This window comes from Cervus elaphus, chromosome 4 (genome assembly GCF_910594005.1).
Source record: "Cervus elaphus chromosome 4, mCerEla1.1, whole genome shotgun sequence".
Taxonomy (NCBI): domain Eukaryota; kingdom Metazoa; phylum Chordata; class Mammalia; order Artiodactyla; family Cervidae; genus Cervus; species Cervus elaphus.
The window spans coordinates 48,391,156-48,408,482 of record NC_057818.1 but is presented as its reverse complement, the minus strand read 5'-3'; the positions used below and the strand labels follow the sequence as shown (position 1 = coordinate 48,408,482).

At 52.5% G+C, this 17,327-nt stretch overlaps 3 protein-coding genes across 6 annotated transcripts; 1 reads left to right on the top strand and 2 right to left on the bottom strand.

The window, feature by feature from the left end:
• Positions 1-662: 662 nt before the first annotated feature.
• Positions 663-4,713, top strand: GGN (gametogenetin). Of its 4 annotated transcripts, none has more exons than XM_043894902.1 (3): positions 663-753; positions 1,740-3,664; positions 4,537-4,713. In XM_043894902.1, the coding sequence occupies exons 2-3, from the start codon at positions 1,758-1,760 to the stop codon at positions 4,652-4,654; spliced, it is 2,025 nt and encodes a 674-aa protein (XP_043750837.1). In that variant the 5' UTR covers positions 663-753; positions 1,740-1,757; the 3' UTR covers positions 4,655-4,713. The 4 variants fall into 4 exon arrangements, with proteins under 4 accessions (XP_043750837.1, XP_043750844.1, XP_043750828.1 ...); XM_043894909.1 differs by having other exon boundaries at positions 675-966; positions 1,756-3,664; XM_043894893.1 differs by having other exon boundaries at positions 675-966.
• LOC122689191 (calmodulin-1-like) lies at positions 3,689-12,961 on the bottom strand. The gene is made up of 3 exons (XM_043895397.1): positions 12,451-12,961; positions 10,660-10,661; positions 3,689-3,701 (listed from the first exon to the last, which is right to left on the bottom strand). The coding sequence occupies exon 1, from the start codon at positions 12,916-12,918 to the stop codon at positions 12,469-12,471; it is 450 nt and encodes a 149-aa protein (XP_043751332.1). The 5' UTR covers positions 12,919-12,961; the 3' UTR covers positions 3,689-3,701; positions 10,660-10,661; positions 12,451-12,468.
• PSMD8 (proteasome 26S subunit, non-ATPase 8) lies at positions 5,187-11,525 on the bottom strand. Its single transcript, XM_043895251.1, has 7 exons — positions 11,127-11,525; positions 10,036-10,108; positions 9,815-9,917; positions 8,241-8,406; positions 7,668-7,768; positions 6,444-6,555; positions 5,187-5,749 (listed from the first exon to the last, which is right to left on the bottom strand). The coding sequence occupies exons 1-7, from the start codon at positions 11,295-11,297 to the stop codon at positions 5,612-5,614; spliced, it is 864 nt and encodes a 287-aa protein (XP_043751186.1). The 5' UTR covers positions 11,298-11,525; the 3' UTR covers positions 5,187-5,611.
• Positions 12,962-17,327: the final 4,366 nt, after the last annotated feature.

The window sequence follows — 17,327 nt, the reverse complement described above, 5'->3', positions numbered from 1 at the left end:
CACCGGGAGCCGGGGCGCAGGGGGAGGGAGGGGGAACCTGGAAGATGGGTGGGGGGGAGGGGGCGGCTTGGGGGAGGGGTAAGCGCGAGGCAGGCGCACTTGCCCGCTGGGTCCTAGAGCCCTGCCCTGGCTCTAGCGAACAGCCCCCCAGCCCGCATTTTCTCAGGATCCGGAGAGGATCCCCTACTTTCCCACCCATCCGCGCCATTGGCCCCTGAGGATATGGAGAAGGGGTCCAGGACGGAGCCTGGTCTCAAGATTCTAAAGAGGCGAGGGTCTACGTTTGCGGTTCTAAATGGGAGGGGCTGGGTGCCTGACTGGGTTCGAAAAGGGGTGGGGCGAGAAGGGAGCCTTCGCAAGGGGGCGGGGTCGGAGGGCCTAGAGGAGGAGAGGGTGCGGACGCCGAAGGCGCGGACGAGCGCGTGCGTCAGGGAAGGGGCGGGCCCACGGAGGAAGGGCCTTCTAGGCCGGCCAGAGGAAGGAGAGGGTCTTGGGAAGAGAGGTTGCCAGGTCTTAGAAGGACGGAGCTTATAAGTAAATTGTCTTTAGGGGCCGGACGACGGAGAGTTCCAAAAGGGAGGAGCTACGTAGCAGAGTTCGTAATGGGCGGGGCTTCGGGAGAAGTAATAACTGAGGGGGCGGGGCATTGTAAAGGGGCGGGGCTAAAAGAACGTTCTAAAGAGATGAGGCCTAGGACTACGAGGTCTGGGGGGCGGGGAAGAAGACACCGGAGTATTTCAAAGGGAGATCCAGGTTCGTAAGGGGCTGTGCTTAGGCTGGCTCACAAGAGGGCGGAGCCTCGAGCTCGGGGGCGGGGCCTAGATCTCGGGGTCCGCCCTCGCTGTCTCGCCCACTTGCCTTCACCCGCACCCCCGTTCTTTTCGGTTATTTTCTGCTACGGCCGTTCCCCGCCCTGCCCTGGGCCCAGGGGGCCGCGGTCTGAACTTTGGTCAGCTGGAGGAGTTGGTGAGTGGCATCCTCCGAGCGAAGGAGGAGCCAAGGAGGAGCTTGGGGAAAAGGGTGGGGCCTGAGTGTGAGGCCTGCCTCTAGACCAGGAGCGGGAAAAGAAATTTAGGATTAAAGCCGGGAAGAGGACAGGACCAAATGATCAACACACAGAGAGGTATCTGAGGGTTAGAGATGATGACTGAGGGGTTAGACTGACAAGAATACCAGGAATTGTTAAGCGGAGGCGGGGCCAGACCTGGGCAGGAGTGGGAGGGGACTTGAGAAGGCCAGGTTCTTTGACAATCGGAGGCGGTTTAAGGGGGTGGGGGCGGGGCTTGGGCCTCAGGAGCCCAGTTAAAGTCCTGGGAAAGAAGCTTGAACTCTTTGTAGGCCTTTTAGGCTACAGAGGCCGACGTCATGAGTGTCGCGGCCTGCGTGATTGCCAGGGAAGCGGGCAAGACCTATGTCTTGGAGCTTAGAGACCTGAAACGTGGCCACAGTGTTAGGGATGTGATATGAGGGACCAGCCAGAGAGACAGGAACCGGGCCTTAATACACTAAGAGGATGAGAGACTAAGTATCTGAGCAGCAGCTAGTTGTATGGGGCCATGAGGAAGAAGGCGTGAACGTCAAGAGTCAGGGAACAGGAATGCGGGGAGAAACCAGTGCCTGAGTAGGTCTTGAGGAACAAGGGTGGAGTCGGTGCTGGCGGACAGGACCAAGTTCAGCCAGCTTCGGGGGGGTCCCCACAGCCCTGGCTGATTGACTGGAGGAAGTTTTTCTGACCACAGTCCCGACCTCCGTCAGAAATGGGAAACGTGCAGTCGGAGCCGTCCGCGGGCGGGGGCTCCCGAAAAGAGCAGGCCTCGGACCGGTCCTCCGACTCCCGCCGGACATCCCTGGTGGAGCCCGAGGTGACCCCCTCCTCCCCGGCCATGCGCCTGGCTCGCGGGCTGGGCGTCTGGTTCCCTGGCAGCTCCGCGCCCCCGGGACTCCTGGTACCCCCGGAGCCCCAGGCCTCACCCTCACCCCTGCCCCTGACCTTAGAACTGCCCTCGCCAGTGACGCCCCCTTCAGAGGAGGCGGCTGCGGCCGCGGTCTCCACTCCACCCCCGCCCCCCGTGGGGACCCTGCTGCCCGCGCCGTCTAAGTGGCGAAAACCCACGGGCACTCCGGTGCCCCGGATCCGCGGTCTGCTGGAGGCGAGTCATCGCGGCCAGGGCGACCCTCCGAGCCTCCGCCCGCTGCCGCCGCCGTCCCGGCAACTAACCGAAGAGGACCCCGACCCTGTCCCGAGGGCCCCATCTCCGACTCCGCCGCCCTTGGAGCCGCGGAAGCCGCCACTACCGCCACCTTCCGACCGGCAGCCCCCGGACCGCAGAATCACTCCTACTCTGGCCACACCCGCCGCAACCCCTACAGAAAGCCAGGCCAGACTCGGCAGCGAGGGCCAGACGGCCAGCGGGGCCCGCAGGGGGGCACCTCCCCAAGCAGGCGAGGGCGAAATGGCCAGGCCTGCGGCCTCCGAGCCCGGCCTGAGTCTGTTGTGTAAAGTCACCTTCAAGTCGGGGCCCCCTCTGCCCCCTGCGGCAGCGTCGAGTTCTTTAGCCGCTAAAGCCTCTTTCGGGGGCGGGGGCGGCGGCGGCGGCGGCCTCTTCGCCGCCTCGGGCGTCATCTCCTACGCTGAGGTCCTGAAGCAGGGACCCCTGGCTCCCGGGGCCTCTCGCCCCTCGGGAGAGGTCCCTCGGGGAACTCAGGAAGCAGAGGGCGGTGATGGAGACGGCGAGGGGTGTTCTGGACCCCCCTCGGCGCCTGCGTCCCACGCCCGGACCCTTCCGCCACCACCTTACACCACCTTCCCTGGCTCGAAGCCCAAATTTGACTGGGTGAGCCCTCCTGAAGGCCCTGAACGCCACTTTCGCTTCAATGGGGCTGGCGGAGGCGTCGGGGCGCCCAGACGGCGCGCAGCCGCTTTCTCAGGACCCTGGGGCTCCGCACCGCCTGCTCCAGGGCAGATGCATCCTGCTCCCGGGACCCGGAGGTCCGCACCCGCCTTACTGGCGCCGCCTATGTTCATCTTCCCGGCGCCCACCAATGGCGAGCCTGTGCGCCCCGGGCCTCCCGGCCCCCCCGAGCTGCCGCCGCCGCCGCCGCCGCCGCCGCCGCCCACACCACCACCCACGCCGCCTCCAGCGCCGCCTCCCACACCGCAGCCGCCCGTGCTCCAGCCAACACCGCTGCCCGTGACGCTCCCGCCCGCCCCGGGCCCGGGCCACTCGGAGTCGGCCGTGACTCCCGCCCCGGCTCCCGTCCCGGCTCCCGCTCTGTCCTCCGCCTTGGCTGCCGACCAGGCCCCGGCCCCGGCCCCGGCCCCGGCCCCATCCCCGGCTCCAGCTCCCACTGTGGACGAGCCATTACCACCTGCGCCCGCGCCCGTTAAGACCCGCACGCGCAGGAACAAGGGTCCCCGTGCAGCCCGCGCGGTTCCGCGTGAGGATGGCGCGCCCGGAGATGGTCCCCGCGAACGTACAGCCACTACTGTGACTGACAGCCGTGGTGCAGGGGGTGGCGGCAGCGGGGCTCTTCCGGCGGGGACAGCTAATTCGGGCACCGCGCGCCACTGGCCACCCTTCCAGGTGCTTAACTCCTGTCCCTGCAAGTGTTACTGCCGCCACCAGCCACGCCACCGCCGCCTGCCAAGAAACGTGTCTGCCTGGTGAGGGGAGGTCAGGGAGTGGGGGTGGGGGGGGATACTCCAAGTCCTGAAATTCACTTTCCTGGAGGGCCCCATTCAACCTTTTGGCCTCCTGACCCCAGCTGCCCCTAGACCCTCCCCTTGGCTGCATCTCAAACCCAACTGAACCCCAATCTTTCAGAACCAATAGGAGCCTTGATAGCACGCTGCTCCCAGACAGAGAACACCTTGGCCCAGCCCCTTAGTATCCAGACCTCTGATGGATAACCTCCCTTGTTACTCTCTGTAGCCACCAGGGATACTGGTCCCAGCTGGCCTGATCCTATTCACTGCCTTGACCCTGTCCCCGATGACATTAAGAAGGACCATGTCCCAAGCTCTTCAGAGACAGAAGAGATGATGGTCTTCTGGAACCAAATGGTTATAAATGCAGGCTTCCAAAGGAAGCCCCAATCCTAGTCCCCTCGACTCCTGACCGCTCCAGTCTTTGACCACCAGAGGGCGCTGATGTCCCCAGTCCTTGTCCTGCAGAGATTACCCTTGGTTCTGCAGATTCAGGGGAGACACTGCATCCTCTGGTTGCCTCTCCTTCACCCCTTCATCTCAGAATGTGGTCATCATCCGGGTCTGTTGGACCCTGGGTCCTGAGTCACAGTGAGACACTCTGCCCTGGGACCTCTGGGGCTCAGCTGGGGCCTGGAGGGGGAGTTGGGGAAACCATTATCACCAGCTCTCAGCCCTCTTTCCTACTAAATTTATTACATGGATACAGCCCTGATCTAAACTCCCTTTGGGATATTCAGTCATGGTCTCTTACACAGATGGAGAAAGTGGAGCCTAGAATGGGTAAAGGCCTGGCCACACAGGTTCTGATGATTCTACCCTCCCTGTAGGCTGAGCACGCCCACCAACCACCTGAGTGAGCCACCCTGGGTTGCCACCATCAAGTTGGCCGGCTCCCTGGTAGCCGGGCTGGAGCACTATGACCTGCAGGCTACCCATTCCAACTGAGTGCAGTCTGCTCAATGCCCTCTGCCTCCCCCTCCTTGACAATAAAATAACCATCCAGATGCCGAGATGCCTGTCAGTCACCAGCTAAGGGTTGGAGGGGTGAGGTGGGGCAGAGGTCTCCCTGGAAACACCACACCCTGGGAACAGGAAGCTGTTTATCCAGCATGTGGACTGATGAGCCCACAGGTGAGACGTTCTCATTCCCCTTAACAGAATCAACCCCATTTCCAACCAACTGATCTGGTGCCAAGCTCAGGGTTTAGCGCAAATCACTCGGAAAAGCAGGAATGATCATTCCCATTATGCAGCTGGGGAAACTGACTCAAAGAAAATCTTGAAAATCCCACATCCCACAAATGGCCCAGTCAAATTTGGACTCTGCCTTCAACACCTTGAGAACTTCAAGGGCAGGAAACATAGGCTGGGAGGTACAGAGGTCCTATGTCACAGCACTGGCTCAGAAGAGTGGGAATGAAGGCCCACCCAGGCCAGGGCCTTGTGCCTTTTGTTCCACAGAGGTCGATTTAGCATGTCATTTTTAAAAACTGGTTTAATTCATTCCAAGTATTTTTCAATATCAGGACATTTCGCCCCCTTCACTGAAACACTGGTACCTTGGCCTGGCCTTCCCGAGTGTCCACAGCTAGCTGCAATAGTCCCTCTATTGGGGCCTGTCCCTCCCCCAGCCCACAGTGCCACTGGGCCCTGCAGTGGGCATCTGTGTTGGAGACTCTGAGCAATGGCCACTGGAAAAAGGCTGACCCAGGGCTACCTCAGACTTCCTCAGGCCCCCAAACTTCCAAGTTCTTCAGAGATAAGAACTTATGTCCCTACCAATCCACCTGGGGTGACAAGGGCCTAAGAAAGAAAATGTCAATCCATCTTTATTAGGGGGAACTCTGCACTGCAACTGCCTTAAATAATGCAAGCCCTGCCCCACCCCAGTGCCTGGTGGGCTCAGACGATCATCTCCAGCTGCCGGGCATACTCGATGACCTGTTTGGCCAGCTCAGTGGAAGGGATGGTGGTATCTTCCGGCTTCTGCTGCTGGCTGGCAAAGCTGTAGTAGTTGTTGAGGCCCAGGACCCACCCTCGCTGCAAGAAAGAAGAGATGGGAGATGGGTGGGGTGATCACACACCCTCCCTAGCCCCCCAAGCCAGCACTTACCCATGTAGGCTCTGGCTCACTTTCCTCACCAACCCTGCTCTAACGTGCACAACCCTGGGCAAGTAATTTCACTTTTCTGTGCCCCCATTTCTCCATGTTTGAGATGGGACCCTAATTACACACCTCTCTGGGTCTGTTGTGGGGATTCAAATGAATCAAAAATACTGAGAACAATGTTTGGCCCAGAGTAAACGATCATTAGATATCTGTCCCCAACACCCAAGTTCAGTTTCACCTATTCCAGTCTGACCATGACCCTCGTCAGTCACCAGGGCTGCTCCATCACAAGCACCAGCACCTCCAGGGACCCTGCTCCCACATAAACACCCCAGAGCCAATGAACCAGAGTCTTGCGGGGAAAAGCTGCGCTCTCCAAGGAACTCTCATAAGGACAAGCACCACCAAGTGCGAAGCTTCCGCCTTCGGCTGGTGCCGGGTGCTGGCACCATCCCACATAAGAAACCCGAGCCCTTTCTACAGACAGGGAAACTGAAGTTCAGAGAAACCTGGCCACCTGCCTGAGGTCGCACAACTGGAGTCTGGCTCCAGTGTCCCTCCGGGCCATCCCACCCTGCTGTCAGTGAATGCACCCCATGGTCCCTTGACCTCCACCCCAGCCACCTTCTTGGCGTAGTCTGTCATCTTTTTGGGTGTGTTGAAGAAGAGGATCCGGGTGGCCTCGGTGAAGAGGATTTTCTCATAGGCCTTCTCGATACAACCAGCAATCTCATCCCTGGGGGAAGATGAGTCTCATTACTGTGCACAGAGAAGGCCTGGTCCTTCAGTTCAGCACTTATGGCTGAAATATGTTACCTGCCCCATTTATCCCCTCGGGGCTCAGGGGAGAGTAGCTTGACTAGAGCTGCAAAGCCAGGCCCAGAGCAGGGCACACACTCAGGTCTCCGGGACTCCTGGACCCAGGCTCAGATTCTCACTTCTAGCCACGAGGACTTCAGGCTTGGCTGAAACTGAGCCTCAGATTCACAGAAGGGGATCTCTTCACCTAACACCCTCCCCACAGGATCCAATCCCAAGGGGGTTCTTTGTACCCATTTTAAGAGGTCAACACTGAAGTAAAAAACAGCATGACATCAAGCCACTGAAATGGGAGAAGGGGTAGCTCTGGGCAAAAACTAGTGACAAGGAGGAGCATGGCCGTTTGTGAGGTATTTCATTAATATCTCTTAGGCCAGGTGGTAGGTATGTGGGCACTCATTATAATATTCCCTGTGCACTGCGAAGAGTAGAAATATTTCAGGGTTAAAAATAACCTAAACCCACTAAACTGCCTCTCCTCACTCCCTGCACCTCTCTGGGCCCAGCTTTGTCACTGGAGGAATGAGAAAACAACTCAATCTGGCGCTTTGCCCAGGTGAACCAACTCTGACACCACCTGAACACTTGGACTTGTACACGTCATGCCCATCCGCCCATGCAGTGCCACCTGTGTACACAGCAACCCCCAAGGAGCTAGCAGGATTTGGTAGCCCTATTCTAAAGAACAGAAAACTGAGGTTGCAGAGTTTAGGTGACCTGAGGTGAAGCTAGATGACTCAAGGAGTACTTCCATGAGAAAGGCAGCAGGGTCTCTGTCTGAGCGCTGAGCTGAGCAATGTCTGGGCACCAGGCCCATGCTCAGGGTCGAATTCTATGGGCCCAGAGTGAGATGAGGGCTCTTACTACCATCTCATGACCAGTTCCAGTTCACAGAAGAGGAAACTGATGTGCCCAGCCTCCCCAGATCACAAGTGGCCCGAATGGGATTCAAACACAGAGCTGTCTGACTCTGGAGTCCAAGCTCTTTCTACACTCTGCAGGGCCCTGCCCCGCCCCGCCCCCCCACACCTGATAGTGTCAAGCAGGATGTCGATGAAGAAAGTGTAGCTCTCGGCAGGAATGTTGCCTTTGGCCAGGAATACCTTGTTGTAGCTGCCCTCCATCAGGTACTGTAGAGGACGGGTGGGGAAGAAGAGACGATGAGGAAGAGACAGCACAGAGGCATCCCCACTGAGGTCTCACTGTAATCCCAGCACCTCCATGATCTACACTCTGCCAGAACACTCTCTGCCATAGAGTCACCATTCCCCATGCAGATGGGTCCTCCTCTTCTAGGAAGCCCTCCCTGGTAAGTACACACACACACACATACACACACACACAGTCATTTGTTTACTATCTGCTTCCTCACATGAATGTCAACCTCATAAGATCTGAGATTTGATCTGTTCTGTTCACTGTACAGTCGGAAAACCAACCAAAGTGCCTGCGTACATGGCTAGGGCTCAATATTTGTTGGACAAATGAGCAAATGAGTCCACAGGCTGAGCCCTGCCTAGTCTTCCAGGAAACCCTTCCGAGTGTCTCTCCCTGCACCGCTCCCTTTAGCCAGGCCCTCCCCTCCCACTTCCTCAGCCTCACTTGCTCGAGGGACACCGGATGCTTGATGTACACGTTGGTCTGGATGTCCTTGGCAGGCAGCCGTTCCAACTCTGTGTGGAACTCAGCCACCCGGTTCTGGGACAGCAGGAAGAGGAGGTTGAGGCCCAGGAGCTGGTGCATGTAGGCTGACTCTGGGAGCTGCTCCCTATGGACCAGAGTGGGAATCCAAGGTAAGCAGGGCTTAGGTACCAACCAAGCTCCCCACACCACAGGCTCCAGGGATCCACCCTGATGACTGCCCGATGCTCTCTCCTTGGAGGAGCACTAGTCCCTGGGTTTTCACATATAACTGAGGCTCAAAGAGACATAAAGAAGTCACAATCATATGGGCCCTAGAAAGTGACCTCACTCCAGTAAAGTGACTAAGCCTCAGTTCCCCTAACTGTAAAACAGGTTATCATCACAGTACCCATCTCATAGAGGTGGGTTAAACGAATAGGGTTAACTGATTAAGTTATTTAATCCAGGTACAGTGATCACAACGGTATCTGGCCCCAACAAATTCTACAGAAGTGCTAACTATGATTATATTAATAAGCATTACCTTCACTTCTGGGGGGAAATTGAGAATTAGAGAGGTGAAACCAGTTGCCCAAGATCATATAATCAGGAAGGGGGAAAAATAGCTTCAAATTCGGTTTTTCTAGCTTCTCCTGTCAAATTCTTAACCATCAGTCTCCATGGAAACCCCATTCGGTTATGAAACCATTCAGTTTCATATTCAACGTGCAGTCAGTGAATCTCTGCTCTGGGCCAGGCTCCATACTAGGCTGTGCTGGGACACAACAGTGACCAAGACCCTTCTGTTTCTAGAAGACTCACAGTCCAGTAGGAGAGACAAGGCCAGGATGGGAGACAGACAGACAGAGGAGTCAGCGCTGATACCCCACTGAAGACCACAGGAAAGAGCTTGGTCTGAAACCTGAGTGCTACAGAGAGTCATGACAGGTTCTAAGCAGACAATCAACATGGTCAAATTTTAGTGTCACGAAGATCCTACCAGCTGCCATGGAGGGATGAATGGAAGAGGGCAAGGCGGGGATCAAGGCAGGTAAAACGGGACGGTGGCTACACTGGGGAGTGGAAATTTAGGATGGGAATGTGAAGGAGGAGATAGACCAGAGGTTAACTGAGACTGGACGGTGTAATCCCAGACTCAGGACCTCCAGGCCAACCACGAACCCTGAGGTTTCTGGGCACACAGCTATGCAAAGGGGAAATTCCCAGGTGAAGGCAGATGTCCCAAGTGGCTAGAGAAACAAGGATATAAAGCTGCCATGTAAACCACCCACCCCCTCCAACACACACTCTACTGTGTGCTCAGCTGCATCCAACTCTGTGATCCCATGGACTGTAGGCCGCCAGGCTCCTCTGTCCATGGGATTTTCCAAGCAAAAATACTGGAGTGAGTTGTCATTCCCTTCTCCAGGGGAATCTTCCCAACCCAGGGATCTGCCCACCTCCTGTATTGGCAGGCAGATTCTTTACCACTGAGCCACCAGGGAAGCCGCTATACACACACACCCCAAATTAGGGGCCAGGTCCATCCTCACTTGTAATCGAAGTAGTAGCATTTGAGCTGGGCCATGTACCGCTCGAAGGAGGGGATGTCCTTGCGTAGGATACTCCACTGAGCCCCGATCTCCAGTATGTCACCTGTAGGCAACAGAGGAAGTTCTCAAGAGGTGACCAGCGTCCCGACCTTGACCACCACTGCTACCATTCCTGCCATGACCCAAGTCCATAAACCCCCATCAACTCCAGTGACACTCACGGGCCAGAATGAGCTGCTGCTTGGTCAGTTTGGTCCCTGTGGTTGGCAGGAAGTTGAGCTCCAACAAAACCAGCTGAAGAGGAGGGCAGGGGAAGGAAGGAAAGAAGATGGGACTTTAAATATGAGTTATTTATTTTTATCTAGGCCTTCATTTTCCCACCTAGAAAATGGAGCTAGCCATCATCCCTGACTCATAAGGCTGTTATGAATATTAAAGGAGTCAGTCCTCATAAAGTCATCAGATCAGGGCCTGGACACGTGATGTGGGCTCATTTAGGATGACTTCATGTCACAAGTATTAATAGACCCACTGGGGAGACCCACTCCATGCCTGACCCAGTGGAATCAAGGGGGTAGGGAGACACTAGCACCTTTGGTTCTTTGGCAACACTTTCCCACACTTGTTGGGTTGGGACAAGCTACCCCCCTCAACCTACACCAAGGAGGAAAGGGGGCTAATCTCTTCCTATAGTCCAGCTCACACATCATCCCTTATCAGATACACCCGCCTCAGCAACGTGGTCCAGCCCACCTGTACCCCCTCCACCTGGCCTGAAGCAATCCGAGCCCCATTAAGGTCCTGTGCTATAAGAGTATTTTTCCCAGGTTCAGTCCTGCCCTCACAACTTAGCTGGGCCCCCCTCTCCACAGATCTATCCCTAAGCCCCAGACTTCTCGGACCCCAACTTAGCCTGGTCTTAACCACGAACCCCATCATCTCAGCCTCCTTCTTCCATGTCCCTGTCCAGTCCTCATTTTCCACTTGGTGGCGGCCAGAATCCTACATCACAAAAGCTGACAGCCCCATCATACCACTCCAACCAGCTAGGCCTCCAAGCACCAAAATTTTAACCTCTCACTCGGGTGTGCCAGAAACACCCTCTCCATCACCCCCCACCGTGGGGCCGCATTTAGTCCGTTCGAGGTCCCTCTCACATCTTCATGCCTCCAAACCGCACTTCGGCTCCTCTGAATCCCTCACCCTATTAGATAGCCCAGTCCGCCTTAGTCCCGTCGGCGCCGCGGTTTCCCCCTGAGCCTGAAACTCGGTTGGATCTGGACCCCTCGAAGCACCCCCGGCCGATCCTTACCTTGAGACGGCCCAGCTCTTCCCCGCACTTGCTAAGATTAGGGCTTTTCCGGTTCCACTCTCCCTTGAGCTGCTCGTACATGCCGGCCGCGGCTTGCAGGATTGCGCCCGAGGCCGCCGCAGACCCCGAGCTCGAGGTGCCTGCCACCCCGTTCACCGCCGTGGCCGCCATCTTCCGTGATGCGGCAAACCGACAGCCCGATTTACGGCACCGACGCCTACCGACGCTCACCCGGCGGAAGTGGGGCCGGGAGGTGGAGCCCAAAGTCGGGGGCGGGGCTACGATGGCTTGCCTCCGCGCTCCGGGCTTAGTGTTCAGTCGCTGTCAGGGAGGTGCCCTCGGAGCCCGGCCCCTAATGAATGCGTCAGCCGGAGCTCCGCCTCTACTGTCACTCAAAATGGTAACCGGAAGTCGCCCCATGCCCTAACTGAAAATGACAGCGGTCGCAACGCCTCCGTACTTCCCGTAGCCAATATGGCCTCACTGGCGTCACCCTGGGCTCTGTGTCTTGGAGATTTCACCTGCGCGGCACCTCTTTTCTACACCAAGAGGTGGCGGCGGTGGAGCCATTTGAATAACTGTTATTCTTCCCATGTTACAGGCAGGCTTGAGAGACTGGGTAAACTTCGAAGAGACTAACGTCTGAGATTTGACTCTAGGTCTTTCTCACTAGTTTCCCAGTGCATCTTTCCACATTTTCTCCAAGCTTGTACGAATACTCATAAACTTTACAAAAATCATCCAATATTAATGGCTTAAATTCCACCATATATGCAGGGAATGCCTAGTTTGTTTGTTTTTTATCCCTACCCCTGATTCCTCCATCTATATTACACCTATTTAACATCTACTTTTTCTCAATTCTCATGTCTTCCATCATTTAAAATGTCATAAGAGGTAAGGATGTTTATCAGTTCTCTTTATTGCTGTATTCCCACCGCGAGGAAGACAATAGTTGTTGAATGAATGAACGAGTGTGTAAATAAATTGTGTCTTTCAACCAAGCTCCGCTGGGCTCGTCCCGCCCCCGCCCCCACCCGCGCCAACGGTTCACCCCGCCCAGCCCATTTGCCAAGGATCTAAGCTCCCCAATCAGGGATTGAACCTGGGACATCCAAGTGAAAGCACCCATTTCTAACCACTGGACCGTCACGGAATTCCCAAGTTGTGTCTTTTTTTTTTTTTTTTTTTTTTTAGTATAAACTATACTTTTTTTAGTATAAACTATACTTTTTTTTTTTAGTGTGTTTGTTTGTTTGTTTGTTTGTTTTTTTGCAAGAGGTAAGTAAAAGATTCAATTTGATTCTTCTGGGGCGGGGGGGACGGAGTTGAAAGTAGGTCTTCATTTTGCAGTCATCATCTGTACGAATTCTTCGTAGTTGACTTGCCCGTCTCCATCGATGTCTGCTTCTCTGATCACCTCGTCTACTTCCTCGTCTGTCAGCTTCTCTCCCAGGTTTGTCATGACATGGCGCAGTTCTGCGGCGCTGATGTATCCATTGCCATCCTTGTCAAAGACTCGGAACGCCTCGCGGATTTCTTCTTCACTGTCGGTGTCTTTCATTTTTCTAGCCATCATAGCCAAAAATTCTGGGAAGTCAATGGTGCCATTACCATCAGCGTCCACCTCGTTGATCATGTTCTGCAATTCGGCTTCTGTTGGGTTCTGACCCAACGACCTCATGACGGTTCCAAGTTCCTTGGTTGTGATGGTGCCATCACCATCTTTGTCAAATAGGGAGAAAGCTTCCTTGAATTCAGCAATCTGCTCTTCCGTCAGCTGATCAGCCATGGTGCGAGAGAGGCAGGGAGGCAGATAGAGCGAGGGTGGCCGCGCCGCGGGACCGCAGGGCGCCTCCGGTACAGCTGCTGCCGGGGGGGGGGGGTGGGGGGGTGGGGGGGGGTGGGGGGGGTGGGGGGGGTGGGGGGGTGGGGGGGGGGTGGGGGGGTGGGGGGGGGTGGGGGGGGTGGGGGGGGGGTGTCCGTGTGCGCTGAACGCTATGCCGCCGCCGCCCCAAGTTGTGTCTTTTAAAAAAACTCTTTAAGGAAAAACTGCATCATATTAATGCTATACATATTTTCTAAAAAGCACCATGCTTTTTAGCAATACACTGAAGACATCTCTAAGAGATGGGAATACCAGACTACCTAACCTGCCTCTTGAGAAACCTGTGTACAGGTCAGGAAGCAACAGTTAGAAGTGAACATGGAACAACAGACTGGTTCCAAATAGGAAAAGGAGTACGTCAAGGCTGTATATTGTCACCCTGCTTATTTAACTTATATGCAGAGTACATCATGAGAAACTCTGGGCTGGAAGAAACACAATCTGGAATCAAGATTGCTGGGAGAAATATCAATAACCTCAGATATGCAGATGACACCACCCTTATGGCAGAAAGTGAAGAACTAAAGAACCTCTTGATGAAATTGAAAGAGGAGAGTGAAAAATTTGGCTTAAAGCTCAGCATTTAGAAAACTAAGATCATGGCATCCGGTCCCATCACTTCATGACAAATAGGTGGGGAAACAGTGGAAACAGTGGCTGACTTTATTTTTCTGGGCTCCAAAATCACTACAGATGGTGATTGCAGCCATGAAATTAAAAGACGCTTACTCCTTGGGAGGAAAGTTATGACCAACCTAGACAGCATATTAAAAAGCAGACACATTACTTTGCCAACAAAGGTCCATCTAGTCAAGGCTATGGTTTTTCCAGTGGTCATGTTTGGATGTAAGAGTTGGACTATAAAGAAAGCTGAGTGCTGAAGAATTGATGCTTTCGAACTAGGTGTTGGAGAAGACTCTTGAGAGTCCCTTAGATTGCAAGGAGATCCAACCAGTCCATCCTAAAGGAGATCAGTCCCGGGTGTTCATTGGAAGGTCTGATGTTGAAGCTGAAACTCCAATACTTTGGCCACCTGATGCGAAGAACTGACTCGTTTGAAAAGACCCTGATGCTGGGAAAGATTGAGGGCAGGAGGAGAAGGGGATGACAGAGGATGAGATGGTTGGATGGCATCACTGACTCGATGGACATGGGTTTGGGTGGACTCCAGGAGTTGGTGATGGACAGGGAGGCCTGGCATGCTGTGGTTCATGGGGTCACAAAGAGTCAGACACAATTGAGCGACTGAACTGAACTGAAAGACATCTCTGGAGAACAATGGACATATTTCTGACACTTTAAAAAAATGCTACATAATATCCCACAATGTAACTACACAATTCATTTAATGGTTCCCATTGACATTTTGGTTATTTTTGTTTGCCATTTTTAATAATGTTGCAATAAAAATTCTTGAGGTGAGGAGGAATTGGAGAAAGGTGGTCAAAGGGTACAAATTTCTAGTTATAAATAATTAGGATGTAATGTACAACATATGACTGCAGTTAACACTGCTGTATGATATAAAGGAAAGTTGGTAAGAGACTACATCTTACAAGTTCTCATCACACAGAGAAATGTTTTGCCTTTTTTTCTTTCTTTTTACTATATCTAATCTCAGAGGGAGAGCAGTGAGCAGTCTTGAAGAAAAATCTTAGTTCTCTGCTAGGGGATTAGACCTGGGTAACCTGGTCCTAGCCCTTAGACCACCTGGGGTCTAGAGGGTAGAAGCAAAGTGGCCCTGGCTTTTTCTCCCACTTGAAAGCAAGAATGTTTCCAGGAGGCAAGAACTGTAAAAACAGGTACTGAGACTTTGTACTTATTTTTACAATTTTTGCCTCCCAGAAACATGTATAGGTGAGCACACAGACAAACAAGTTGTTTAAGACAGAAGCAAAGCAAAAATGCGTACCCAAAGAGGAGTTTGGACATCCAGAGCGAGGAGTGCAGTAAGTCAAAAACCAGGTGGCACTAATAGTAAAGAACTCGCCAGCCAGGAGACATAAAGAGTGTGGTTTCAATCTCTGGGTGGGAAAGATCCCATGGAGGAGGGCATGGCAACCCACTCTAGTATTCTTGCCTGGAGAACTCCGTGGACAGAGAAGCCTGGTGGGCTTCAGTCCATGATGTCTAAGATCATGACATCCAGTCCCATCACTTCATGGCAAATAGAAGGGGGAAAAGTGGAAACATGAACAGATTTTATTTTCTTGGGCTCCAAAATCACTGTGGACGATAACTGCAGCCATAAAATTAAAAGACGCTTGCTCCTTGGAAGAAAATTTGTGACAAACCTAGGCAGTGTATTAAACAGCAGAGACATCACTTTGCCGACAAAGGTCTGTGTAGTCAAAGTTATGGTTTTTCCAGTAGTCATGCACTGATGAGAGAGTTGTACCATAAAAATGGTTGGAAAAAAAAATGTTTGAGCATTGAAGAATTGATGGTTTTGAATTGTGGCATGGGAGAAGACTCTGGAGAATCCCTTAGACTGCAGGATCAAACCATTCAATCCTAAAGGAAATCAATGCTGAATATTCATTGGAAGAACTGATGCTGAAGCTGAAGCTCCAATACTTTGGCCACCTGATTCAAAGAGCTGAATCATTGGAAAAAACCCTGATGCTGGGAAAGATTGAAGGCAGGAGGAGAAGGGGCTAACAGAGGATGAGTTGGTTGGATGGCATCACTGACACAATGGACATGAGTTTGAGCAAACTCAGGGAGATAGTGAGGACAGGAAGTCTGGCGTGCTGCAGTCCATGGGATCACAAAGAGTCAGATACGACTTAGTGACTAAACAACAACAAGGCAGAGATATGTACCTGGGGAGAAATAGTATGGGCATCCTCTCTAATGAGAGGAGCGCAGTAAGTCTGAAGTCAGAAGCTAGGGAGAGGGAGTGTGGGTGTCCTGAATGAGGAGGAGCACAATAAAGAGGTAATGTAAATCATTTACATAAGATAGTCCTTCCCAAGCTTTGTTTCAGTTCAGTTGAGTCGCTCAGTCTTATGACTTTGTTTACCTTTGGCCAATTATCTTATTTCTTTCTTCACATCTCACTAGTCCTTGGACCCTCCCCAAGATGCCTGCACAACTTTTTTAAGATGGATCCCACCACAGAGGCCTGTGGGTACATGTCCTTACTTATTATGGGATGGAGCCCCCTTGCTTTTTGACCCCCAAGAAGTCTTCCTGCGCATGTGTGGACAGGGAAGTCTTTTTTGACCTCAGGAGTGGGCATCTTGTCTCTGCTTTAGCAAAGCTCAGCTTTTGCCGCTAGCTTTGTCCTTGGAGTGTCTGGGTGAGAACAAAGCTTGAATTTTAGTCCACTTGACAAATACCAGGAGTCCAGCCCAGAGGCCCACTGTCTCCTACCTCATGCCTGTATGAGAAGATGGGTGTTAGCTGGACCTATTGTGGTAATCGTTTCACATTATATGCATATCAAACCATCATGCTGTATGCCGTAAACGTACAGGGATGTATGTGAATTATTTCTCATTAAAATGGGTGGGCAGGTTTTTGTTTTTTTGAAGATTCTTACATGCATTTGCTTGAATACATTTGTTTTAGTGCTAAGGGACAGATCCTAGGAATTAAGATTACTGAGTTGAGATAAGTGTATTTTTCATTTTAATAGATATCATAAGGTTGCTTTTCAAAGTTGTAGCAATTCACAGTTCCACTAGCAATGAAAGTGCTGATGGTATCACTGCTACTAGGCTTTAGAACTTATTTTTTTTCCTTTTACCAGTCTGTTACAGGACAGGCACTAGTTTTTTTTTATTGCTGTTGTTGTTGCTTTAGTTTGGATTTCTGTGCTAATAAGGTTGAGACCCTTTCCTTCATTTATTAAACATTTTAATTTTCTCTTCTCTAAAATTTTCTGCAGGATTATTGCATTTTTCTAAAAATTTATTGTCCCTTCTGCTTATTGGAGATAAAACATTTTATCATATATGTTGCAACTATTTCCTTTGGCCTATTGTTTATTTTCTGAATATATATATATATAATTTATTTATCCATCTTTTGCCATGCAGAGTTTTCATTTTTACATAGTCAAATTTATGAAACTTTCCCTTTATGATTTGTTTTCCCCCTTTGTGATTTCCGTATTTTCTATTTTGCTTAAGAAGTTTTTGCCATGTCAGAGTAAAACAAATATTCTCCAAAACTTTTTGGTCAAGTATTTGTGTTTTCCACATGTAATTTTTATGACACTTGAATTAATTTTTGCATATGTCATGAAATCTAAATTTGATATCATCCTCACAGGCAATTTTTTTCAGAACCATTTATTAAATAAG

Excerpts from the sequence above, each read along its gene's own strand:
- GGN (XM_043894902.1), top strand. The coding sequence starts at position 1,758 with ATGGGAAACGTGCAGTCGGAGCCGTCCGCGGGCGGGGGCTCCCGAAAA. Across the intron at positions 3,665-4,536 it reads CCAAGAAACGTGTCTGCCTG|GCTGAGCACGCCCACCAACC; the intron begins GTGAGGGGAGGT and ends CCCTCCCTGTAG.
- PSMD8 (XM_043895251.1), bottom strand. The coding sequence starts at position 11,297 with ATGGCGGCCACGGCGGTGAACGGGGTGGCAGGCACCTCGAGCTCGGGG. Across the intron at positions 9,918-10,035 it reads GCAGCAGCTCATTCTGGCCC|GTGACATACTGGAGATCGGG; the intron begins GTGAGTGTCACT and ends TGTTGCCTACAG. Across the intron at positions 6,556-7,667 it reads ATCCTGCTTGACACTATCAG|GGATGAGATTGCTGGTTGTA; the intron begins GTGTGGGGGGGC and ends ATCTTCCCCCAG.
- LOC122689191 (XM_043895397.1), bottom strand. The coding sequence starts at position 12,918 with ATGGCTGATCAGCTGACGGAAGAGCAGATTGCTGAATTCAAGGAAGCT.